This window comes from Tinamus guttatus, unplaced genomic scaffold, assembly GCF_059628265.1.
Source record: "Tinamus guttatus ecotype Peru unplaced genomic scaffold, ASM5962826v1 Tinamus_guttatus_pri_ptg001057l, whole genome shotgun sequence".
NCBI classification, from domain to species: domain Eukaryota; kingdom Metazoa; phylum Chordata; class Aves; order Tinamiformes; family Tinamidae; genus Tinamus; species Tinamus guttatus.
Window position 1 is genome coordinate 32,509 of NW_028289591.1, and position 26,075 is coordinate 58,583.

General features: G+C 59.3%; 3 protein-coding genes across 3 annotated transcripts; 2 read left to right on the plus strand and 1 right to left on the minus strand.

Moving 5' to 3' along the window:
- The first annotated feature begins 384 nt into the window (after positions 1-384).
- On the plus strand, positions 385-5,285 carry LOC148590871 (platelet glycoprotein VI-like). The gene is made up of 7 exons (XM_088538374.1): positions 385-469; positions 1,002-1,277; positions 1,578-1,916; positions 2,115-2,228; positions 2,779-2,806; positions 3,371-3,455; positions 5,115-5,285. The coding sequence occupies exons 1-7, from the start codon at positions 385-387 to the stop codon at positions 5,241-5,243; spliced, it is 1,056 nt and encodes a 351-aa protein (XP_088394500.1). The 3' UTR covers positions 5,244-5,285.
- A 5,659-nt stretch (positions 5,286-10,944) lies between these two features.
- On the plus strand, positions 10,945-24,024 carry LOC148590872 (long-chain fatty acid transport protein 2-like). Its single transcript, XM_088538377.1, has 10 exons — positions 10,945-11,437; positions 17,530-17,739; positions 18,538-18,696; positions 19,939-20,063; positions 20,145-20,339; positions 20,911-21,001; positions 21,113-21,311; positions 21,506-21,603; positions 22,475-22,605; positions 23,847-24,024. Exons 1-10 carry the CDS (start codon positions 10,945-10,947, stop codon positions 24,021-24,023), a joined length of 1,878 nt encoding a protein of 625 aa, XP_088394503.1. The 3' UTR covers position 24,024.
- A 965-nt stretch (positions 24,025-24,989) lies between these two features.
- LOC148590873 (THAP domain-containing protein 7-like) lies at positions 24,990-25,724 on the minus strand (the record flags this gene model as incomplete). Its single annotated transcript, XM_088538375.1, has 2 exons — positions 24,990-25,503; positions 25,584-25,724. Coding segments are annotated over 2 exons (655 nt in total), but the record flags the coding sequence as incomplete, so codon positions are not given.
- Between the last annotated feature and the right edge of the window lie 351 nt (positions 25,725-26,075).

Sequence of the window (26,075 nt, forward strand, 5' to 3'; positions counted from 1 at the left end):
GTGTGTGCCCATGGGGGACCCTTTGTTCCACCCCACGAGTGACACCAACACGGACCAAGTGCCACATCCCAGAGGTGACAGGCTATGAGCATCACCCCTGGAGGTGACACATGTGACATGACACGAGACTGCAGGGACAGCGTGTGACCCGCACCCAAGGGACAATGCCTTGGGGACAGTCCTTGATTCTCCATGTGTGACCTGCAGGGACCCATGGGCCATCCTCTCTATGTGTCCCTCTCGGGGACAATCGGTGTCTTCCTGGGGTGACGTCACCTCATCCTGACCCCGTGGGGAACTGAAACCGACTCTGTGGCCACTTCCTTTCTGTCACCTCCTGTCTGGTGTGGGGGACGCCAGGGCCACCGTGGCGCTCCCCGTGCCATGGCCAGCGCTGCTGTCCCCAACCCCACGGCAGGACCCGGCTCCACGGCCCCCATGGTGACAGCCCACGTTCTGCTGCTCCTGGGTGAGTGACGGGGGATGATGGCAACGTCCTGCAATGGGGAGGGGACAGTGACAGTCACCCCCTGTCCCAGGGTTGGGGATGGAGCCCCCTTGTTCCTTGTGCTCACGGCAGGGACACCCCAGGGTGGCCCGTGGTGGGATGAGACCCCCCCATCCCATCAGCAGCCCCCAATGAGACCCATGTCCCCTGCAGGTTGGTGGCTGACGGTGACAAGTGAAGTGCGGGGAGGTGAGTTGGGGACGGTGACAACGCCATGGGGGTAACAGGGCCACATGGAGGTGCCGGTTGTGGGGACAATATGGGTCCAGGACCAGGTTTGGGTGAGGAACCAGGGATGGACACGGAGTGGGGACAGGGGCTGCAGAGAGGACAGGGAAGGGGACAGGAATGAGGGCTGCGGATAGGACGGTGGGGACAAGGCAGGGGGACACGGGTGACAGCGCGGGCACAGCCAGGGAAGGGGGTTTCTCGGTCCCAGGTGTCACCAGGACCTCGGGGCCGGTGCCCGGCTCACTGCTGTCTCCCTGCCCAGCGTCCCCACCGTCCCTGTCACTGCACCCCAGCGAGGAGGTGGCCCTGGGGGACACGGTCACGCTGCGGTGCCGCGTGCCCCGCTCGGATGTCCGGGTCTCCTTTTACAAGGAGGGAGATGGGGAAACCCCATGGCACACGGATGAGGTGAAGGACACAGCCGAGTTCTCCGTGAATGTGACACGGAATTGCGCTGGGAGATACACGTGTCGGTACGAGATCCCGGCATCAACCTGGTACTCGGAACTGAGCGACCCCGTGGATCTGGTGGTGCTGGGTGAGGGCCTGGCTGATCCTTGGGAAGGATGGGGGTGTGTGGTGGTTCTCCAATGGGATACAGGCGGAGTTGGGGTGTTCCTGGGTGGTAGGGGTGGTAGGGAGGTCCCCATGGAACACCCGTACAGGAAGGGAGTCCCCTTGTGCTCTCTGTGGTCTCCCCATGGGTCTGCGCAGGGTGTTGGGGTCTGGGCAAGGTGTTGGGGTCTGGGCAGGGTGCTGGGGTCTACAGGGGACACGGGGTGTCCTTGGGGGTGTCCCCACAGGGCCGTGTCCCACTGTCTGTCCTTCTGCTGAACAGATCCCACCTACCGCCCACCTATCATGTCCCTGAGTCCCGAGGGACGCGTGGAGCCGGGCACCGACGTCACCATCTCGTGTCGGTCCTCATATGGGGTCATCTTCATCCTGCACAAGGACGGGAGGGCCATTCAGCGCCAGCAACTAAAGAGGGGACACACGGCCACCTTCATCCTCCCCGCGGTGACCGAGGACAACGCTGGCACCTATGGGTGCTCCTACCGTCCCCGAGAGAACCCCTTCATCTCCTCGCACCCGAGGGCGGAGGTGACACTGGAGGTGGCATCTGAGGGGTCCGGCCTGGCCCCTTCTTCCCTCCCCACTCAGTCAGCACCACCGGGTAGGTCCCGCACCCCAAATCCCGTCTCAGGGTGCCCTATCCTCCCCCGTGACCCATAGCGCCAGCCCCGGCCTCTGTCACCGCTTCCTGTCCCCTTCTGCGGAGGAAGCGGTCGAGGACACTGAGTGGCGCTGAGTGGGGGCAGGGGCCCTGCGGAGGGCCCAGGCGTCCGGGCTGAGCACCCTATGGCACCCATAGGCACCCAGGAGCCCACCTGGACCTTGCCCGTGGTGGTGGGCTGCGTTGCCGCCCTCGTCATCGGCCTCGGCCTCGTCTTCCTCGGTGTCGCCTGTTGTTGCAGGAGGCAGAACGGTGAGAGCCCTGGGTGGGACGGGGTCAAAACGTCCCTAGGGACCACGTGGGGCACCCGCGTCCCCTCGGGTCATCTCCATCTGTCCCCTGTTCCTCTCCAGACCTCCATGTCTCTTCCAGAGCCATCTGTGTCCCTCAGAGTCCCCAGTAGGTCTGATGAGGTCCAAGCATGACCTACATCCCTGGGGTCCCTTTTAGACCCTCCCAGAGCCACCTCAGTCCCCCAGAGTCCCCTATATGTCCCCAAGCGTCACCTACACCCCCAGGGTTCACATATCTGACTGTGTCCCTCCCAGAGCCACCAGGGTCCCCACTGTCCTTGGGGTCAAGGATTGTCAATATCTGGGGGACCTTGTTGGCTCCATTCTTGTCCCCAATGTCCTGGGGTTTCCTAGGTGTCCCTTGGAAGCAGGAGTCTCCCCATTGACCATAGGGTGTTCCTCAAATCCCAGGGGGTCCCTGCTGTGACCGAGCTGTCCCCAGGGCCGGGGGGTGTCCCCTGCTGTCCCATTCCCATGCCCCAATCACGTTGCTTTCCGTATTTGTGCAGGAAAAGGTCCCACCGCGGCACCCGGAAGGTAGGAGAGGGACCCCACGCCAGGACGGTGGGTGCTTGGGGTCCTGCAGATGTGGGGTCAGTTGTGGGGGGCCGATTCCATTTACAGCCATGGAAGGAAGTGGGAAAGGGCCGGGATGTTGGTTGGGAAGGGAGCCCCGGACACCCCGGTTCTCTCCCCTGTTTGCCCAGGGTCCCCTCTGCGGAGCTGCTCCCCCAGGACAGGGTGGGTGAGTATCAACTACCCCCACTCCAATGTCCCCACGGCTGCCCCCCGCAATAGCCCCCAGCGCCCCCCAACCTCGAGCATCCCCCCAAGTCCTTTAAAAACCCCCCTTTGAGCCTCCAAATCCCCCCAAACCTGGGAAGCCCCCCAAGATCTCCAAGAAGCCCCCCCAGAATACCCAAGACCCCAAGCAGTCATTGGAACCCCCCCCCCCCAGGACATGGGGAAGCCCCCCAAGAACCCCTGAAATGCTCCTAGCCCCAAAATGACCCCGGGCACCTCCTGACACCCCTCGAGACCCATTGGCCTCCCTTCGAGACCCACTGGCCTCCCTTCGAGACCCACTGGCCTCCCTTCGAGACCCATTGGCCTCCCCTGGAGACCCATTGGCCTCCCCTCTGCTGCAGGTGCCTCCCCTGAGGACCTCAGGCCACTGCAGCCCCCGGTGAGTGTCTGGGCTGGGGGGGTCCCCAAAGCCCAACCTGCCCCTCATGGGCCCCATAGGGACCCCCAAACCCAGCCCAAAGAACTCACATATCTTCCCTTGGGGAGCCCCAGCCCCTCACGGGCCCCATAGGGACCCCCAAACCCAGCCCATGGCACCCACATATCTTCCCTTGGGAGCCCCAGCCCCTCACGGGCCCCATAGGGACCCCCAAACCCAGCCCATGGCACCCACATATCTTCCCTTGGGGAGCCCCAACCCCTCACGGACCCCATAGGGACCCCCAAACCCAGCCCATGGCACCCACATATCTTCCCTTGGGGAGCCCCAGCCCCTCACAGACCCCATAGGGACCCCCAAACCCAGCCCAAAGAACCCACATATCTTCCCTTGGGGAGCCCCAGCCCCTCACGGGCCCCATAGGGACCCCCAAAGCCAGCCCCTGGCACCCACATATCTTCCCTTGGGGAGCCCCAGCCCCTCACGGGCCCCATAGGGACCCCCAAACCCAGCCCAAAGAACCCACATATCTTCCCTTGGGGAGCCCCAGCCCCTCACGGGCCCCATAGGGACCCCCAAACCCAGCCCATGGCACCCACATATCTTCCCTTGGGGAGCCCCAGCCCCTCACGGGCCCCATAGGGACCCCCAAACCCAGCCCAAAGAACCCACATATCTTCCCTTGGGGATCCCCAGCCCCTCACGGGCCCCATAGGGACCCCCCAAACCCAGCCCCTGGCACCCACATATCTTCCTTGGGGAGCCCCAGCCCCTCACGGGCCCCATAGGGACCCCCAAACCCAGCCCAAAGAACCCACATATCTTCCCTTGGGGAGCCCCAGCCCCTCACGGACCCTATAGGGACCCCCAAACCCAGCCCCTGGCACCCACATATCTTCCCTTGGGGAGCCCCAGCCCCTCACGGACCCCATAGGGACCCCCAAAACCCAGCCCATGGCACCCACATATCTTCCCTTGGGGAGCCCCAACCCCTCACGGACCCCATAGGGACCCCCAAACCCAGCCCATGGCACCCACATATCTTCCCTTGGGGAGCCCCAGCCCCTCACGGGCCCCATAGGGACCCCCAAACCCAGCCCCTGGCACCCACATATCTTCCCTTGGGGATCCCCAACCCCTCACGGACCCCATAGGGACCCCCAAACCCAGCCCCTGGCACCCACATATCTTCCCTTGGGGAGCCCCAGCCCCTCACGGGCCCCATAGGGACCCCCAAACCCAGCCCCTGGCACCCACATATCTTCCCTTGGGGAGCCCCAGCCCTATGAAGCCTCCTAGAACTCATGGGGACCCCCCAGCCCCATAGAGCTCCTCTCCACCCCATGTCCCCACCAACCCCAGGCCCACAGGGTCCCCCAAGCCCCATTGGTCCCCCCAAGTCCCATTGGACCCCCCAAGACTGCTGAGGAACCCCCCCTAAGCCCTACTGCAGACCCTAACCACAAGGACCCCAACCCAACCCATGGGGACCCCCATACCCAACCCATGGGGACCCCCATACCCAACACATGGGGACCCCCATACCCATTCCATGGTAACCCCCAAATGAAGGTTGTGGGGGACCCCCCACACATTGCTGTCTCCGGGACGTCCACCGACACCGACGCGTGTCCCTATGTGTCCCCATGTGTCCTACAGCCCCAGGAGGACGCCGAGGGCCTGACCTACGCGGAGCTACAGCCAATGGCACCCGGTGTCCCCAGGGTCCCCGTCACCGCTGCCCCTTCTGTCCTCTACGCCGAGGTGGGCGGCCGGGAGCCGCGATGACCCCCGGGGACCCCCAACCCGCGCCAATAAAGGTCCAACCCCACGTGGGAGCCCAGGCTCGTTCTTGGGGTGCAGGAGGGATCCCCGGGATGAGCAGAACCCCCTGGAGCTCTGGGATTCACCCCCAGATTCCCAAAGCAACCCCAGGACCGGCTCCGTGTGTGCGATGCCATCCCGCGTGTGCACCCGGTTGCACATGCGTTTTCCATGCACAGCATTGCACGTGTGCATCTGGCACGCTTGGTGCACCCCACAACACACGTGCACCCCGTATAGGGCATGCAGCATGAGTGTGCGCTGCCCTACACGCGTGTTGTATGCGCTCACACGTGCGTGCGTTGCATTGCATGCATCACACATGCCTCAACACAGACCATGCATGTGCACTGCCCTACACGCGTGTTGCATGTGCCCACATGTGCATGCGTTGCATTGCATGCACCACGCTCATGCCTCAGTGCATGTGCCCATGTCCTGCATGCATGTGCCCATGTCCTGCATGCGTGTGCCCACGTCCTGCATGCGTGTGCTCACACGTGCATCCATTGCATTGCATGCACCACGCTCATGCCTCAACACAGACCATGCGTGTGCACTGCCCTACACGCGTGTTGCGTGTGCTCACACGTGCATGCGTTGCATTGCATGCACCACGCTCATGCCTCAACACAGACCATGCGTGTGCACTGCCCGACACGCGTGTCGCGTGTGCTCACACGTGCGTGCGTTGCATTGCATGCACCACGCTCATGCCTCAATGCGTGTGCCCATGTCCTGCACGCGTGTGCCCATGTCCTGAATGCGTGTGCCCACGTCCTGCATGCGTGTGCTCACACGTGCGTGCATTGCATGCACCACGCTCATGCCTCAACACAGACCATGCGTGTGCACTGCCCTACACGCGTGTCGCATGTGCTCACACGTGCGTGCGTTGCATTGCATGCACCACGCTCATGCCTCAACACAGACCATGCGTGTGCACTGCCCGACACGCATGTCGCGTGTGCTCACACGTGCGTGCATTGCATTGCATGCACCACACTCATGCCTCAACACAGACCATGCGTGTGCACTGCCCTACACGCGTGTTGCATGTGCTTACACGTGCGTGTGTTGCATTGCATGCACCACGCTCATGCCTCAACACAGACCATGCGTGTGCACTGCCTGACACGCGTTGCGTGTGCTCACACGTGCATGCGTTGCATTCCATGCATCACACTCATGCCTCAACACAGACCATGCGTGTGCGCTGCCCTACACGCGTGTTGCATGTGCTCACACGTGCGTGCGTTGCATTGCATGCACCACGCTCATGCCTCAACACAGACCATGCGTGTGCACTGCCTGACACGCGTTGCGTGTGCTCACACGTGCATGCGTTGCATTCCATGCATCACACTCATGCCTCAACACAGACCATGCGTGTGCACTGCCCTACATGCGTGTCACGTGTGCTCACACGTGCGTGCATTGCATGCACCACGCTCATGCCTCAATGCGTGTGCCCATGTCCTGCACGCGTGTGCCCACGTCCTGCATGCGTGTGCTCACACGTGCATGCATTGCATTGCATGCACCACGCTCATGCCTCAACACAGACCATGCGTGTGCACTGCCCTACACGCGTGTTGCATGTGCTCACACATGCGTGCGTTGCATTGCATGCATCGCACTCATGCCTCAACACAGACCATGCGTGTGCACTGCCCTACACACGTGTTGCATGTGCTCACACGTGCGTGCGTTGCATTGCATGCACCACGCTCATGCCTCAACACAGACCATGCGTGTGCACTGCCCTACACGCGTGTTGCATGTGCCCACATGTGCATGCGTTGCATTGCATGCACCACGCTCATGCCTCAGTGCATGTGCCCATGTCCTGCATGCGTGTGCCCATGTCCTGCATGCGTGTGCCCACGTCCTGCATGCCTGTGCTCACACGTGCGTGCATTGCATTGCATGCACCACGCTCATGCCTCAATGCGTGTGCCCACGTCCTGCATGCGTGTGCTCACACGTGCATGCGTTGCATTGCATGCACCACGCTCATGCCTCAACACAGATCATGCGTGTGCCCACATCCTGCATGCGTGTGCCACACGTGCCCACCTCGTTGCACGTGCATTGTGCACGTGCCAGCCCCTGCATGTTGCACACGCGTGTGCCCTGCATGTCCACCCATGTTCCCTGCATGTGCAACACCCTCACGTACCCCCAAACCAACAGCTCCTCCTGATCCCTGTCCCTCCAAGTGCAAAGAGAGGTGCAAAACAACCCTGAACCATCGTCAGATCAACAGCTAACTAGGAAAAAAGGGAGTTTTTTTTAAAAAAATGAGCATTTGGCCACCACAAATGAGGCAGCCACAGCTGCAGAGGAAGCGTTGGCGGCGTTGGGGTGAGATTAATTCCGATCGGTCACTTGCTAAAAGCAGAACAACACCAACCATCGCTCTTGTGGGACAACCGGCTTGCGGGATGGTTTTCTCCATCCTTTTGGGGAAGAAATAGCCATTTTAGGAGTGTTTTTCCCCTGACTTTTGGGGCGAATTTCCCTTTGCTGAGGTTTTTAACACTACCTTTTGGGGAGGGTTGGCTTCTCTGGAGGGATTTGCCTTCCTTTTTGGTGGCCGTTGCTGTTTCTGGAGGGTTTTGTGCTGCCTTTGGGTGAGAATTGCCCTTTCCAGACATTTTCCTCTTTCTTCCAGAATTGAAAAATGGAATTTTTCCATTTCCAGAGGTTTTTTTTCCTACCCTTAGAGGATGAAGTTTTCTGGGATTCGGGATCCTTGGGGTGTTTTGGCCACTCGACCTTTCCCAGCAGATCCATAACCAGCCGCGGTGCAAAACCGGGTGCCGCAGAGAGCCCAAAACGGGGGCCAAACCGGATCGGATTTTGGCCATGGGGATGGATGGGGCCACCTCACCCCTGTCTCCTCGTAGGGTGACATCCCCGCTCCATGTTGTCCTTTCCCCACCGCATCCTTCCGGAGCCGGTAGGACCACGTGCAAACGGGTGTTGCGAAACCCTCCAACCTCCACCCCGGGCTGCTTTTCCTGGCACCAAAACACCCCGGGACCCGATGACTGTTTTATGGTGCAACCAGGGCAGAGAATCGGAGGGAAAGGTGAAGCTCTGCTCCGCACGGTGCATTTAATTAGCACAGCGGCTAATTATCCAGGCAAGACGACACTTGCCAGATCACACACACCCCAAGTGGGGACATAAATCCATCAAAACAGTTTGTTTCTTTAGCAGTGACTAATGAGGGTGGGGATGGAGGGGAGCGGGTGCAGATTCTCGTGGTCTCGGGTTGGGGTTAAGTGGGTTTTCTCCTCAAAAGGGGCAAAAATGAGGCAGGATTTCAAATAAAGTGGAGGGAAAACGAAAGCAGATTTTGCAGATGGCAGTTTCTGTTGGGAGCTGCCGGAAAGCGAAGACAAGGAGGAACCGTTTCCCCCTTTTCACGTGGAAAGGAGGAAGGATGGAGATGACGTGGGTTGGGCGGAGATGTTGGGGGTTGGATGGAGAAGTTGGGGGTTGGATGAGAAGTTGGGGGTTCGATGAGAAGTTGGGGGTTGGATGGAGATGTTGGGGGTTGGATGAGAAGTTGGGGTTGGATGAGAAGTTGGGGTTGGATGAGAAGTTGGGGGTTGGATGAGAAGTTGGGGGTTGGATGAGAAGTTGGGGCTGGGTGGAGAATCTGGGGATTGGACAGAGACTTTGAGGGTTGAATGGAGACAAGAGGGTTGGATGGAGGCGTTGAGGATTGAGAGAAGATGTAGGGGGTTGGATGGAGCCATGGAGGGTTGGATGGAGACATGGATGATTGGATGGAGCCATGGAGGGTTGGATGGAGACATGGAGGATTGGATGGAGACATGGAGAATTGGATGGAGACATGGATGATTGGTTGGAGACATGGAGGGTTGGGTGGAGACATGGAGGATTGGATGGAGACATGGAGAATTGGGTGGAGACATGGAGGACAGGATGGAGACATGGAGGGTTGGATGGAGACATGGAGGGTTGGATGGAGACATGGAGGATTGGATGGAGACGTGGAAGACTGGATGGAGGCATGGAGGACTGGATGGAGACATGAGGGATTGGGTGGAGACATGGTTGGATGGTGACACAGAGAGTTGGAATGAGACATTGGGGGTTGGATGTCGACACAGACAGTTGGACTGAGCCATAGGGGTTGGATGGAGATGTTCTCCTCATCTTGTAAGAGACCCAGGCCTTGGTGCATTGCCTATATGGCCCTGTCGGGGTGTCTGAATGAGCAGTCTCCTAATGGAGATGCCTCCATCTGGTCCTGACCAAAACCCCAAAGCTTTTGAAGGACAGATGGGCAACCAGGAAGACCTCCTAACCTACCAAAGGGGTAGATGGATATGAAGACATGGAGAGAGAAAACAGAAGGATGGATGGATGGATAGAAAGGTGGTTGGGTGGTCAGGTGGATGGATAGATAGACGGGGTTGGGGAGGATGGATGGGAGGACAGATGGATGGGTGGTTGGAGGGATGTATATAAGGATGGTTGGTTGATGGGTTGGTGGACAGACAGATGGACAGGTCCTGGGGCAAACGGATGGATGGATGGATGGGTAGGTGTATGTAGAAACAAATGGGCGAATAGACGAGTGGGTGTAGAGATGGATGGACAGAAGGACGGGTCAACGGATGAGGGGTGGGTGGGTGTGAGTATTTATAAACGGATGGATGGATGGAAGGATGGACAAGGGGGTGGTGGATGGATGTGTGCATGGATTCCCGGGTGGAGAACCTCCTGAAAGGCCGGGAAGCTATGGAGCCAGCTGGACAGAGGACAGACGGACAGCTAGATAAATAAACTGGATGGACAGAAAGAGAATTGCAACAAAACGGATGGATAGAAACGCAGACAGACCCAAGAAGGATGGAAGGACAACGTTAATCTACAGATGGATCAACAGATGGATGGCCAGAAAGCACAAGCAGAGGAAACACAGAGAAGGAGGGACCACCAGGCAGCCCATGGGACAACCAGGCTGCCCATGGGACAACCATGCAGCCCATGGGACAACAAGGCAGCCCATGGGACAACCAGGCTGTCCATGGGACAACCAGGCTGCCCATGGGACAACCATGCAACCCATGGGACAATCATGCAGCCCATGGGACAACCAGGCTGCCCATGGGACAACCATGCAGCCCATGGGACAACAATGCAGCCCATGGGACAACCAGGCTGTCCATGGGACAACCAGGCTGCCCATGGGACAACCATGCAACCCATGGGACAATCATGCAGCCCATGGGACAACCAGGCTGCCCATGGGACAACCATGCAGTCCATGGGACAACCAGACCGAGGTCCAGGGACTGAAGGGCCCCAAATGCTGCAGCATTTTGCACCCTGCTTTGCAGGGACAAGGGGAAGAGGGAATAAAAGGTAAGAAATAAAGAAACGAAACCAACTCCAAACTCCCCAAATCCGAGTATGTGCAGGGAGCTCCGCACACCCTCAGGTCGTGGATTGTCACCTGGTAAAGAAAAAAAAAAAAAGAAATCGAAAACGTGTTGCGCAAAAGTGCCGGAGGTGACGGCGTGACCCGGGGTGGAGAGGGGGGCGGGCGCGGAGCCCGGGCAAGGTGCGCGGCGCGCGGCGACCTTGGCTCCGCGGCGCGGCCGGGCCAGCCCTCGCCATGCTGCTGGTGGCCGTCACGGTGGTCGCGGGGCTGCTGCTGCTGCTGCTGCTCTTGCCGGGGCTGGTGGCCCGAAGGGCCCCCTACTACGCGTGGGTGGACCTGGTGGCCTTCGCCTACACGGCGTGGGTGGCGTCGCGGTGCGAGCGGCGCCTGGCGCGGCGGCCGCCCGTCACCCTCCTCGACGTGTTCCAAGCGCACGCGCGGCGGCAGCCGCAGCGGCCGCTGCTGCGGTTCGGCGAGGAGCTTTACACCTACGGGGACGTGGAGCGGCGCAGCGCGCGCGCCGCCCGCGCGCTCGCCCGGCGCGCGGGGCTGCGGCGCGGCCAGAGCGTCGCCGTCTTCCTGCCCAACTGCCCCGGCTTCGTGTGGGCCTGGCTGGCGCTCGCCAAGCTGGGCTGCGCCACGGCCTGCGTCAACAGCAACGCGCGGGGCCGGGCGCTGCGGCACGCGCTCGCCACCGCCGAGGCCACCGTGATGCTCTCGAGTCCCGGTGAGTGCCGCGGTGCCATCCTGCGTGCGCTGCAAGTGTTTCCACGGGTTGGCGTTTGCCTGCATGCCAGGCTTGCATGGGGTGCCATGCATGTGCTTGCATGCATGACGCGAGCATTTGCACGGGTTGGCATTTGCCTTGCACGCCAGGCTTGCATGGGGTGCCATGCATGTGCTTGCATGAGTGTTGCATGCTGCAAGCGTTTGCACGGGTTGGCGTTTGCCTGCACGCCAGGCTTGCATGGGGTGCCATGCATGTGCTTGCACGCACGTCGCGAGCATTTGCACGGGTTGGCGTTTGCCTTGCACGCCAGGCTTGCACGGGGTGCCATGCATGTGCTTGCATGCATGACGTGAGCATTTGCACGGGTTGGCGTTTGCCTTGCATGCTAGGCTTGCACGGGGTGCCATGCATGTGCTTGCACGCGCGTCGCGAGCGTTTGCACGGGTTGGCATTTGCCTTGCACGCCAAGCTTGCACGGGGTGCCATGCATGTGCTTGCAAGCTCCTTGTGGCGCCACGAGCGTTTGCACGGGTTGGTGTTTGCCTTGCATGCCAGGCTTGCACGGGGTGCCATGCATGTGCTTGCATGCATGACGCGAGCATTTGCATGGGTTGGCATTTGCCTTGCACGCCAGGCTTGCATGGGGTGCCATGCATGTGCTCGCATGCGTGTCGTGGCGCCGCATTTGCACGGGTTGGCGTTTGCCTTGCATGGGGTGCCATGCATGTTCCTGCATGTGCGTTGCATGCTGCAAGCATTTGCACAGGTTGGCATTTGCCTTGCACGCCAGGCTTGCATGAGGTGCCTTGCACGCGCGTCGCGGCGCCATGAGCATTTGCACGGGTTGGCATTTGCCTTGCACGCCAGGCTTGCACGAGGTGCCATGCATGTGCTCGCATGCACGTCGCGAGCGTTTGCACGGGTTGGCATGTGCCTTGCACGCCAAGCTTGCACGGGGTGCCATGCATGTGTTTGCAAGCTCCTTGCGGCGCCACGAGCGTTTGCACGGGTTGGTGTTTGCCTTGCATGCCAGGCTTGCATGGGGTGCCATGCATGTGCTTGCACGCACGTTGTGAGCGTTTGCACGGGTTGGCATTTGCCTTGCACGCCAGGCTTGCACGGGGTGCCATGCATGCGCTTGCATGCGTGTCGCATGCACGTATTTGCACGGGTTGGCATTTGCCTTGCACGGCAGGCTTGCATGGGGTGCCATGCATGTGCTTGCAAGCTCCTTGCGGCGTCACGAGCGTTTGCACGGGTTGGTGTTTGCCTTGCATGCCAGGCTTGCACGGGGTGCCATGCATGTGCTTGCACGTGCATCGCGAGCATTTGCACGGGTTGGCATTTGCCTGCATGCCAGGCTTGCAGGGGGTGCCATGCATGTGCTTGCAAGCTCCTTGCGGCGCCACAAGCGTTTGCATGGGTTGGTGTTTGCCTTGCATGCCAGGCTTGCACGGGGTGCCATGCATGTGCTTGCACACATGTCGCGGTGCTGCGTTTGCACGGGTTGGCGTTTGCATTGCACGGGGTGCCATGCATGTGCTTGCATGTGTGTCGCATGCTGCAAGCATTTGCACAGGTTGGCGTTTGCCTGCACACCAGGCTTGCATGGAGTGCCATGCATGTGCTTGCACGCACGTCACAGCGCTGCAAGTGTTTGCACAGGTTGGCATTTGCCTGCACGCCAGGCTTGCACGGGGTGCCATACATGTGCTTGCACACACGTTGCATGCTGCAAGCATTTGCATGGGTTGCATTGCACGGGATGCCATGCATGTGCTTGCACGTGCATCGCGAGCGTTTGCACGGGTTGGTGTTTGCCTTGCATGCCAGGCTTGCACAGGGTGCCATGCATGTGCTTGCATGCATGTCGCACGCTGCAAGCATTTGCACGGGTTTGCATTTGCCTTGCATGGGGTGCCATGCATGTTCCTGCATGTGCGTTGGATGCTGCAAGCATTTGCACAGGTTGGCATTTGCCTTGCACGCCAGGCTTGCATGGGGTGCCTTGCACACGCGTCGCGGCGCCATGAGCGTTTGCACGGGTTGGCATTTGCCTTGCATGCTAGGCTTGCACGGGGTGCCATGCGTGTGCTTGCATGTATGACGCGAGCATTTGCACGGGTTGGCATTTGCCTTGCACGCCAGGCTTGCATGGGGTGCCATGCATGTGCTCACATGCGTGTCGTGGCGCCGCATTTGCACGGGTTGGCGTTTGCCTTGCATGGGGTGCCATGCATGTTCCTGCATGTGCGTTGCATGCTGCAAGCATTTGCACAGGTTGGCATTTGCCTTGCACGCCAGGCTTGCATGAGGTGTCATGCATGTGCTTGCACGCGCGTCGCGGCACATGCTGCAAGCGTTTGCACGGGTTGGCGTTTGCCTGTATGCCAGGCTTGCATGGGGTGCCATGCATGTGCTTGCAAGCTCCTTGCGGCGTCACGAGCGTTTGCACGGGTTGGCAATTGCCTTGCATGCCAGGCTTGCACGGGGTGCCATACATGTGCTTGCACACACGTTGCATGCTGCAAGCATTTGCATGGGTTGCATTGCACGGGATGCCATGCATGTGCTTGCACGTGCATCGCGAGCGTTTGCACGGGTTGGCATTTGCCTGCACGCCAGGCTTGCATGGGGTGCCATGCATGTGCTTGCAAGCTCCTTGCGGCGCCACGAGCGTTTGCACGGGTTGGTGTTTGCCTGCATGCCAGGCTTGCATGGGGTGCCATGCATGTGCTTGCACGCACGTTGCGAGCGTTTGCATGGGTTGGCATTTGCCTTGCATGCTAGGCTTGCACGGGGTGCCATGCATGTGCTTGCACGCGCGTCACGGCTCTGCGTTTGCACGGGTTGGCGTTTGCCTTGCATGCCAGGCTTGCACAGGGTGCCATGCATGTGCTTGCATGCATGTCGCGGCGTCACGAGCGTTTGCACGGGTTGGCATTTGCCTTGCACGCCAGGCTTGCACGGGGTGCCATGCCTGTGCTTGCATGCATGTCGTAGTGTCATGGTGCTGGGTTTGCACGGGTTGGCGTTTGCCTGCACGCCAGGCTTGCACGGGATGCCATGCATGTGCTTGCATGCGCGTCACGGCACTGCGTTTGCAGTGGTTGGCGTTTGCCTGTGCGCCAGGCTTGCACGGGGTGCCATGCATGCATGTGCTTGCACGCGTGTCGCGGTGCTACAAGCGTTTGCACGGGTTTGCATTTGCCTTGCACGGAGTGCCATGCATGTGCTTGCACGCGCGTTGCGAGCATTTGCACGGGTTGGCATTTGCCTGCACGCAGGCTTGCACGGGGTGCCTTGCACGCGCGTCGCATGCTGCAAGCATTTGCATGGGTTGGCATTTGCCTTGCATGCAAGGCTTGCACGGGGTGCCATGCATGTGCTTGCACGCACGTCGCGGCACCGCGGGCGTTTGCACGGGTTGGCGTTTGCCTGCACGCCAGGCTTGCACGGGGTGCCATGCATGTTCTTGCATGCACGTTGCATGCTGCAAGTTTTTGCACAGGTTGGCATTTGCCTTGCACGCCAGGCATGCACAGGTGCTATGCATGTGCTTGCAAGCACGTTGTGAGCGTTTGCACAGGTTGGCGTTTGCCTTGCACAGGGTGCCATGCATGTGCTTGTACACGCGTCGCGGTGCTGCACGCGTTTGCACGGGTTGGTGTTTGCCTTGCACGGGGTGCCTTGCACGCGCATCGCATGCTGCAAGCATTTGCACGGGTTGGCGTTTGCCTTGCACGCCAGGCTTGCATGGGGTGCCATGCATGTGCTTGCACACGCGTTGCTGCCCTTGCACAGCCTGGCATGCATTTGCACACGTGTCACATGATGTTTGCATGTGTGCCCGTGCCCTGGCACCCATTTGCACGCATGCCAGGTGCTGTGCTGATGTTTGCACGCATTTGCACGCATGTTGCTGTTGCACTTCCACTCCTGCCAGCATTTGCACCAGCATCCGCAACCATCTCCGTGTCTCTGCGTGCATTTCCCACCCTGTTAGGGTCCGTGCATTCGTTTGCCCGTTTTCCGGTGTTTTTGCAGCTGTCTCCGCGCCTGTGCACGCGCACAGCCGCGTTTCCGTGTCTTTGCATGCATCTGCATGTGCGGGTGTCAGTGCTCACACGTGCATTTGCACACGTGCAAGCGTTTGCACAGAGGTTCCCATGCACCCACACAGCCCCTTGCACCCGCGCGGACTCCTGCACCCGCTGTAACGACCCGAAGCTCCAATTAGCGTCTCCCCAAGGCCGTGGTTAATGATCGCCAGCGGTCCCAGCCCTGCGCGCGGTGAAAGGTCCCTGCTCTTGCATCACCGCCGCGGGGAGGCATTTTGGGGGCAGAATGTACCCATTTGGGGCGAGGTGACCCCCGGGGATGCCCATGTGATGGGGGCACCCGCTTGGGGGTCCCCAAAACTGCTTGGGGCACCCGTGTGGGGTCCCTGGGGTGTCTGTCTCATCCGGGCACCCACACGGGAGCCGCCACCGATGGGGACATCCACTTGGAGTCCTTGGGGCACCCATATGGACATCCATCGGGGTTCCCATCTGGTCCAGGGACCCATTTGGGATCCCCGGAGCACCCACATCGGGACCCATTTGGGATCCTCCTGGATCGCTTGGGGTGCTCCTCTGCTCAGAGCCCACATCTGAGGTCCTCAGGGCACCCACAAGGGAGCCCTCGGGTGCCACTGTGGGGACATCCACTTGGGCACCCATGTGGACGTCCAGTGGGGTTCCCACTTGGTCGAGGCACCCGTTTGGGATCCTCCTGGATCGCTTGGGATGCTCCTCTGCTCAGAGCCCACATTGGAGGTCCTCGGGGCACCCACATGGGAGCCCTGGGGTGCCAGGGATGGGGACATCCACTTGGAGTCCTCGGGGAACCCATGTGGACATCCGTAGGGGTTCCCATCTGGTCCAGGGACCCATTTGGGATCCCTGGAGCACCCACACCAGAGCCCATTTGGGATCCTCCTGGATCACTTGGGGTGCTCCTCTGCTCAAAGCCCACATTGGAGGTCCTCGGGGCACCCACATTGGAGGTCCTGGGGTGCTACTGATGGGGACATCCACTTGGGCACCCATGTAGACATCCATAGGGGTTCCCATCTGGTCCAGGGACCCATTTGGGATCCCTGGAGCACCCACACCAGGGCCCATTTGGGATCCTCCTGGGTCGCTTGGGGTGCTCCTCTGCTCAAAGCCCACATTGGAGGTCCTCGGGGCACCCACATTGGAGGTCCTGGGGTGCTACTGATGGGGACATCCACTTGGGCACCCATGTGGACATCCATCAGGGTTCCCATCTGGTCCAGGGACCCATTTGGGATCCCTGGAGCACCCACACCAGGGCCCATTTGGGATCCTCCTGGGTCGCTTGGGGTGCTCCTCTGCTCAAAGCCCACATTGGAGGTCCTCGGGGCACCCACATTGGAGGTCCTGGGGTGCTACTGATGGGGACATCCACTTGGGCACCCATGTGGACATCCATCAGGGTTCCCATCTGGTCCAGGCACCCATTTGGGATCCTCCTGGATTGCATGGGGTGCTCCTCTGCTCAGAGCCCACATTGGACGTCCTGGGGTACCACTGATGCGGACATCCACCTGGAGTCCCCAGGGCACCCATGTGGACATCCATAGGGGTTCCCACCTGGTCAAGGCACCCGTTTGGGATCCTCCTGAATCACTTGGGGTGCTCCTTTGCTCAGAGCCCACATTGGAGGTCCTCAGGGCACCCATGTGGACATCCATCGGGGTTCCCATCTGGTTGAGGAACCCGTTTCGGATCCTCCTGGATCGCTTGAGGTGCTCCTCTGCTCAGAGCCCACATTTGAGGTCCTCGGGGCACCCATGTGGACATCCATCGGGGTTCCCACCTGGTCAAGGCACCCGTTTGGGATCCTCCTGAATCACTTGGGGTGCTCCTCTGCTCAGAGCCCACATTGGAGGTCCTCGGGGCACCCATGTGGACATCCATCGGGGTTCCCACCTGGTCGGGGCACCCGTTTGGGCTTCTTGGGGCGCCCATGGGGCGTCCCCCGGCTCCGGGACGCCCATCCGGGACATCCTCCCGCTGCAGATCTCCAGGCCGCGGTGGAGGAGGTGCTGCCCACGCTGCAGCAGGACGGGGTCCGCGTCTTCTACCTGAGCGGCGCGTCGCCCACGCCGGGCGTCGAGGCCCTGGGACCCAGCATGGAGGAGGCCTCGGACGAGCCGCTGCCAGCCCGGCACCGCGCGGACATCACGCCCAACTCCAAGGCCATCTACATCTTCACCTCCGGGACCACAGGTGGGAGCCCAGGAGCTCCCCAACCATGACCACCCCCTTCCTCAGCTTGAGGACAAGATGGTTCCTCCTGGAACCCCTCAAGTTTGGGGGTTGTGGGGGGTCTCCTGGTGGAGGGGGAGCCCTCTTTGTGGATGAGGCTGGAAGGGTTGGGGAGGTTGGAAGGGCCTTGTGGACTCTCAGCATCATGACCATCACAAGGTCAGGTTCCTCCTATCCACATGAGGCTTGAGTTCCTCCTAGAAGGGTCTCCACCACCCCCATGGGTGTCTTCCCAGCTCTGCCTCCATGAGGACGGGGAGGAAGGGGCCCCTGGGAGCTTCCAGATCCAACCCTGATCATTGCAGGCCCATCCGGACCAAGTTCCTCCCGGCCATGCCCATGTGAGGGTTGGATATCACCAAGGATGGAGAATCCCTGGGTCTCTCCCTGGTTCTATCCCAAGCTGGACCATTTGGACCAGGTTCCTCATGAGATTTTTTCCAACACCATTTGAGGACCTCCAAGAACAGAGATCCACCATCTATCACCTGCCCCATTGGGACAAGCAGAGATGGGACCTCCTTGATACAACCTTGACCAAAGGAGGTCCATCCCTGAGCAACGCAGGTCCATTTGGACCAGGTTTCTCATGGCATCTGGAGACCTCCAAGGGTCGCAACCAACCGCATCCTAACCCCTCGCATGGAACTCCCACCGGGGAAGGATTCCACCCTCACATCCCATCCCTTGTTCCAGGCACCTCCAATGAGGGTTTTCCCACCTTGTCCTTCTCCCGATGTTCTTTCTTTTTGGCCACAGGGTTGCCCAAAGCTGCAGTGATAACTGAGAAGAAGCTGATGATGGTGGCCAACATGGGCCGGCTGTGCGGCTTACGGGCCAGCGACGTCCTGTACACGGCCCTGCCGCTCTACCACTCGGCCGCGCTGCTCGTGGGGCTGGGAGGGTGCCTGGAGGTCGGTACGTGGCACATGGTCCCGAGGGACCCATCGGCACGAGGAGGGCACCCAAGCATGGGCAGAGGGAGGAATGGGTGGGAAGGGAGGAGAGAAGGAGAGAAAAGGTGAGGCTGGAGATAGAAGGATGGAGATAGAAGGATGGAGATAGATAGAAGGTGGAGATAGAGGGTTGGAGATAGAGGGTTGGAGATAGATAAAAGGGTGGAGATAGATAGAAGGGTGGAGATAGAAGGGTGGAGATAGTTAGAACGATGGAGATAGATAGAAGGATGGAGATAGAAGGGTGGAGATAGAAGGATGGAGACAGAAGGATGGAGACAGACAGAAGGATGGAGACAGATAGAAGGATGGAGATAGAAGGCTGGAGATAGAAGGATGGAGATAGATAGAAGGCTGGAGATAGAGGGTTGGAGATAGACAGAAGGGTGGAGATAGATAGAAGGGTGGAGATAGAATGGTGGAGATAGTTAGAAGGATGGAGACAGATAGAAGGATGGAGATAGAAGGAGGGAGACAGATAGAAGGATGGAGATAGAAGGCTGGAGATAGAAGGATGGAGATAGATAGAAGGATGGAAACAGAAGGATGGAGATAGAAGGTTGGAGATAGATAGAAGGTTGGAGATAGAAGCATAGAGATATACAGAAGGTTGGAGATGGATAGAAGGGCAGAGATAGAAGGATGTTTGCTGATAGAAGCCAAGGAGAAGGAGATAGATGACAAAAATGTGAGTATGGAGGAAGAAAGGGAGAGAAAATGAGAGCTATCTATAGAGACAGATGGTAAGTGTGGAGATGGATGGATGGATGGATGGATGGATGGATGGATGGATGGATGGATGGATGGAGAAATGTTTGAAGATTGGGGAAGAAAGACGTGAGGAAAGGAAAGAGGAATATAGGAACATATCCATCATGCTGGATGGATAGATGTTTATGGAGACGGATGGGGACATGCATAAAGGAGGGAGAACAAAAAGGAGTGAAGATGAAGGGTGCTGATGGGTGGGGATGGATGGATCAATCTTGGGGGAGTTGGATGGATGTTTACGGAAAAATGTGTCTGTATGGAAGAAGAAAGAAGGGAAAGAAAGAGAGAAAAAGTGGGAGCTGTGGAGACAGGCAGGGGGATGGATGGATAAAGCTCATTTTGGTTGAAGATGGGGAGCTCCAACATGGATTGAGGATCACAGGGAGGGAGGGGATGGCTGGATGGTGCCCGTCACCCTGCCGTGTCCCCCCAGGAGCCACCTGCGTGCTGCGGGCCAAGTTCTCCGCCTCGCACTTCTGGGACGACTGTCGCCGCTACAACGTCACCGTCATCCAGTACGTGGGCGAGCTCATGCGCTACATCTGCAACACCCCCGAGGTAACAACCATTGAGGGGACGGCGGGGAAATGACCCATCGTGTTGGAGGGGACAACAACCCATCGCTGCGGTCCCCCGCAGCGCCCCGGCGAGCGGGACCACAGCGTGCGCATGGCGATAGGCAACGGCATGAGGGCGGAGGTGTGGAGGAAGTTCCTGCAGCGCTTCGGGCCCGTCACCATCCGGGAGTTCTACGGGGCCACCGAGGGCAACGCCGGCTTCATCAACTACACGGGCAAGATCGGCGCCGTGGGGAGGGCGAACGCGTTCCTCAAGGTGAGCAAAGGGGGTTCTCCTTGGGGCAACCGATGATGGCCATAGGTCAAGTTGAAACAAGAGGTCCCCACATGGCCTACATCAAGGTGGCCTGTCCTCAAGGAGTCCCCTCTGTTGGGGTGGCCAACGCTGTCCAACCGGTGTTGACTCCATGGCTCCTACGAGGCCATTTTTGGGTTGTCCCTGCCATGTCACCCCCATCCAGCTCCAACAACCACCCACAAAATGACATGGTCGCGTTTCTCCACCCTCTTCCCACAACCTGTCACCGTTGCGGGTCTCGGTCCTCCACCGCGGGTTGTCACTTTGAAAAACACCGGCGATGAGCACAGCCCAACTCTTGAATACAATCGATTAATTTGGATATAAAGGGCTAATCAGCTTGGAGGGAAAGGAGTTGGAGGAAGGAAACTTCCACCCAGGATATTTGAAGCTTGGTGACTGCAGAGGACAATCCTCAGGCTTCATGGGTGACAAGGGACCCCATTCCAAATCATTCTTTGGTGGCCTGGAGCTTTCAGAGACCTTGCTCTTCTTTATGCCACGTTTCTCCTCCTTCTCTGCTGCCCAGAAATTCTCTGCCTTTGAGCTGATCCGGTACAACGTGGAGCGGGACGAACCCGTCCGCAACGAGCAAGGGTTCTGCATCCCCGTCCGCCGCGGTAAGAAGGGCCGAGCGGCATCTCCGAGCACCAGCCGGGGCCCGGAGGCGACATTCCCGGGAGCCGACGGCGTTCCCGCATGGCCCGTAACCTTCCTTTCCCTCCCCAAAGGTGAGGCCGGGCTCTTGGTCATCAAAATCACCAGGAATACTCCTTTCCACGGCTACGCCGGAGATCCTGAGAAGACCAAGAGGAAGATCTTGAGGAACGTCCTTGAGAAAGGCGACGCCTTCTTCAATAGCGGCGACCTCCTCGTGATGGACCATGAAAACTTCCTTTATTTCCAGGACCGGGTGGGAGACACTTTCCGGTAACTTTTTCCCCATTTTTGCATTTCTGGCTTGGCCAGCGGCGCTGGTGTTGGGAAAGGCGAAAGTGGATGTGTCCATGAAGCAGATCCAAGCACCCTGATGAGCCAGAGAGGGACAGAAGCAGTGGCAAAAGAGAGAATGGGATTTTCCACCCCCAAATCCCTTCTCACGGCCTCTCGCCTTCTCTTCCTAGGTGGAAAGGTGAGAACGTGGCCACGACGGAGGTGGAGGACATGCTAGCGCCGGTGAGCTTCATCCAGGAGATCAACGTCTACGGGGTGTCTGTGCCGGGTAAGTACCCGGGTGAGAAACGGAGTGCTCTAAATGACCATCCGGCTACGTGGCAACCAAAAAGGTGAAAATGGGACTTGGTCACCCAAAATTCAGGGTTGTTCTGGACATACACTGTGAGGGTGACAGAGCCCTGAACAGGCTGACCAGAGAGGTTGTGGAGTCTCCTTCTCCAGAGATCTTCAAGATCCATTCGGATGCCATCGGGTGCCACGTGCTCCGGGTGTCCCTGCTGGAGCAGAGGGGTTGGACTAGATGATCCCTAGAGGTCCCTTCCAACCTCAACCATTCCATGATTCTGGGTTGTGGAGTCTCCTTCTGCGGAGATCTTCAACACCCACCTGGATGCCACCAGGTGCCACGTGCTCCGGGTGTCCCTGCTGGAGCAGAGGGGTTGGACTAGATGATCCCTAGAGGTCCCTTCCAACCTCAACCATTCCATGATTCTGGGTTGTGGAGTCTCCTTCTCTGGAGATCTTCAACACCCACCTGGATGCCACCAGGTGCCACGTGCTCCGGGTGTCCCTGCTGGAGCAGAGGGGTTGGACTAGATGATCCCTAGAGGTCCCTTCCAACCTCAACCATTCCATGATTCTGGGTTGTGGAGTGTCCTTCTGCGGAGATCTTCAACACCCAACTGGATGCCACCAGGTGCCACGTGCTCCGGGTGTCCCTGCTGGAACAAGGGGTTGGACTAGATGATCCCTAGAGGTCCCTTCCAACCTCCATGATTCCATGATTCTGGATTGTGGAGTCTCCTTCTGGTTGCCACCAGGTGCCACGTGCTCCAGGTGTCTCTGCTGGAGCAGGGGGGTTGGACTAGATGATCCCCAGAGGTCCCTTCCAACCTCAAGGATTCCGGGATTCGCAGGGTGCGAGGGCAGGTGCGGCATGGCGGCCGTGTGCCTCAGGGCCGGGATGAGCTTCGAGGGCGAGAGCTTCTACGCGCAGGCCAAGGAGTCCCTGCCCAGCTACGCCGTCCCCCTCTTCGTGCGCATCCAGGTGAGCGCCATCGGCACGCGGTTTTATGCCATTTATCCCACAATTCCCCTTATCAACAACGCCGGCGGCCCTGAGGATGATGATGGTCCTACCATGCCAATAACAGCATCCATCACGGTGTTGATAACGGTGTTGATGACCAATATCCATGACAATCACAGCGTGAATCTCGCTGTGTCAATAACGATGTCAGTTGACCAGTTCATGGTAATAACAGTGCCAATAACGGTGTTGATCACCAATATCCACGACAATCACAGCGCGAATCCTGCTGTATCAATAACGGTCAAACAACTCGCCATAATAACAGCGCCAATAACGGTGTTGATCAGCATTATCCATGACAATCACAGCACAAATCCCGTTGTATCAATAATGGCATCAGTTGGTTGATCAACTCATGGTAAAAACAGTGCCAATAATGGTGTTGATCACCAATATCCATGACGATCACAGCGCGAATCCCGCTGTATCAATAACGGTCAGTCGACCAACTGATGGTAATAACAGCGCCAATAATGGTGGTGATCATCAATATCCATGACCATCACAGCGTGAATTCCGTTGTATCAATAACAGTGTCAGTTCCACAACTCATCATAATAACAGCGCCAATAACGGTGTTGATCGCCAATATCCATGACTATCACAGTGCGAATCCCTTTGTATCAATAGTGGTGTCAGTCAACCAACTCGTGATAATAACAGTGCCAATAACGGTGTTGATCACCAATATCCATGATGATCACAGCGCGAATCCCGCTGTATCAATAACAATGTCAGTCAACCAACTCACGGTAATAACAGCGCCAATAACGGCGTTGATCACCAATATCCATGACGATCACAGCGTGAATCCCGTTGTATTAATAACGGTGTCAGTTAACCAACTCATGGTAATAACAGCGCCAATAACGGCGTTGATCACCAATATCCATGACGATCACAGCGCGAATCCCGCTGTATCAATAACGGTGTCAGTCGACCAACTCATGGTAATAACAGCGCCAATAATGGCGTTGATCACCAATATCCATGACGATCACAGCGTGAATCCCGTTGTATCAATAACGGTGTCAGTTGACCAACTCATGGTAATAACAGCGCCAATAACGGCGTTGATCACCAATATCCATGACGATCACAGCGCGAATCCCGCTGTATCAGTAACGGTGTCAGTGGATCGACGCCGATAACGGTGTTGATCACCACGTGCCGATGACACTGTCGGTTCCTCACAGGAAGCCCTGGAGATCACCGGGACCTTCAAGCAGCGCAAAAGCAACCTCATCAAAGAGGGGTTCGACCCCAACGTCATCAAGGAGCCGCTCTTCTTCCTCGACGAGACGAAGAAGACCTACGTGCCCTTGAGTCCCGCGGTCTACGCGGACATCCTGGAGATGAAGCTCAAACTGTAGGGAAAGGCAGGGAGACACGGAGCGGGTCCCATGCCCGGCCTTGGCGGGGTGGGGAACCGCCACCAGCGGGTCTATCCGATGTTAATCAAAGAGGTTTTTTTCCTAACGAAGCGCTACCCATGGGGAGTTGATGAAGCCGTTGGGCGAGGAGGGCGCCGGGATGGCTCTCACCTTTTCCAACGCAGCTGAGGAAATTAAAACTCTTGGTAATTGCTGTTAATCAGGTCCCCTTGCAGCTCCCGTCGCGAGGCCGGAGCAGCCAGAGCGTCCGGGGGAAGATGGGGATGAAGCTGCCGCTTTGCGTCGCCGTCCGGGCAAATCGCGTCCCGAATCCTCTCCGACGACTCGGAAATAAAGCCGGTTCCTGCACCGTGGCCACCCGCAAGGCCCCAAAAAGGGCTCAAATGGGATACCCCGAAACGCAGCAGCCCGGTCTGCTCGACACCGAAGCGTATCGGGATTGCTTTGGGAGGCCGGGATTGCTTTGGGATCCGCCGGACGAGCCGGGATCCCTCTACGGGAAGGGGGACACACTCGGAGCTCCCACATTGACCGACGTCGCAAAGACGCAACAGCCTCAGGCTCCCATCCCAACCCCATCCCAACCATTTTTTCAGAAAACAACCACTTTTTCCCTCTTCCCAACACAGTTCCCTGCCCGATCCTTCTCTGATTTGCAGATCTCCAGAGATTATTCCTTTTCTGGAGATCTTCCAAACCCGGATGCAATGCTCTAGGTGACCCCACGCGCGCAGCGGGGTTGGATTAGAGGGTTTCTAAAGGTTCCTTCCAACCTTAAGGGTTTTGTGATCCTATCAGTGAGGAGAAGCGGTTCGACCGGGACACCAGCCCCTTCCCTCCTCTCCAGGCAACGCCGCTTTCCGTAGAAAAGACCATTTTTATTTACAAGCCTCCGCGGAGGAGGGAGAGGAGGCGGAAAAGGGGGGGAAAATAGAGGAACCCGACTCACTCGCGGTCGTGGAGCATCTGCAGCCCGAGGAGCTGGAGCGGCTCCTTGGGCGGGCGCCGGGGCTCGGCGGGCGGCGCGCGGCGCTCGCGCTGCAGCTCGCCCACGCGCAGCCGCAGCCGCTGCTCGCGGCGCTTGCAGGCCTGCAGCTGCCGCTGCGCCTTGTCGAGCGCGTCGAGGGCGGCCTCGGCGCGCCGCTTCCAGAGCAGCGCGCTGCCCACCTGGTAGCTGTGCTCGTTCTGGATGTAGGCGCCCGCCGGCGGCGGCAGGCGCAGCATGTAGAGCGACGGGGAGGCCGGCCGCGCTTCGGCCTCCGCCGTGGCCGCCGCCTCCTCTTCGGAGGCCGCCGGGAGGCCGTCCGGGAGCGGCCCGCGGGCGCCCGAGGGGCCCGGGAGGGCCGGGACGCCGCCGTGGTCGCCGGCGGGGGCGGCGGGATCGTCCCCTTCCCGCGGGAAGCAGGAGACGTCCGTGGAAAAGGGAGGCTCCGGAGGGGAGGAGGCCGCCGGGTCCCGCCTGGGTTAGGGAAGCGTTAGCGGGGCCAGGGCCGGGTCTCGTGGCCCTCACCCGGCCCGTTGGCGCCCGGGGCCACTCACCTCCACCTCCTGCTGGCCCGGAGGGGCTTGGGGGGGTCGCTGGGGGGCGCGTGGGGCTTCGGCTTGGGGGTCCGGGGAGGCTTGGGGGAGGCTGAATCGAAGACGGTGGGAACGGCTCCTTCCTTGAGGCGGTGGTAGCCGCTGCAATGGGGGGACAGGGGACACGAGTGGGGGGACAGAGGCCACAACAGAGGGACCACAAAGGTCTGGGGGGGGTCACAGGGTGCCCCAAAACTGTGGAAAGCAGCACAGGGGTCACCCGAAACCTGCAAAGTCCCTGGTTGGGGTGGGAGCAGGTTCCCATGGGAGCCCCAAGGCTTGTGGGGGTCCCGGGGTGTCCCCAAAGCCCTGTGGGGAGGACGAAGGGTCCCCAAAAGCCACAAGCGCCCCAAAACACACGGGGACCCCAAAGTCAATGAGGTCCCCAGGGTGTCCCCAAGCCCTGAAGGATCTTAAAGTCCCAGGGGCTTTAGGGTAGCACTGGGGATGGCC

Excerpts from the sequence above, each read along its gene's own strand:
- LOC148590871 (XM_088538374.1), top strand. The coding sequence starts at position 385 with ATGGCCAGCGCTGCTGTCCCCAACCCCACGGCAGGACCCGGCTCCACG. Across the intron at positions 1,278-1,577 it reads CGTGGATCTGGTGGTGCTGG|ATCCCACCTACCGCCCACCT; the intron begins GTGAGGGCCTGG and ends TCTGCTGAACAG. Across the intron at positions 2,807-3,370 it reads CCCACCGCGGCACCCGGAAG|ACCCATTGGCCTCCCCTGGA; the intron begins GTAGGAGAGGGA and ends CCTCCCTTCGAG.
- LOC148590872 (XM_088538377.1), top strand. The coding sequence starts at position 10,945 with ATGCTGCTGGTGGCCGTCACGGTGGTCGCGGGGCTGCTGCTGCTGCTG. Across the intron at positions 11,438-17,529 it reads CGTGATGCTCTCGAGTCCCG|ATCTCCAGGCCGCGGTGGAG; the intron begins GTGAGTGCCGCG and ends CTCCCGCTGCAG. Across the intron at positions 21,002-21,112 it reads CTGCATCCCCGTCCGCCGCG|GTGAGGCCGGGCTCTTGGTC; the intron begins GTAAGAAGGGCC and ends CCCTCCCCAAAG.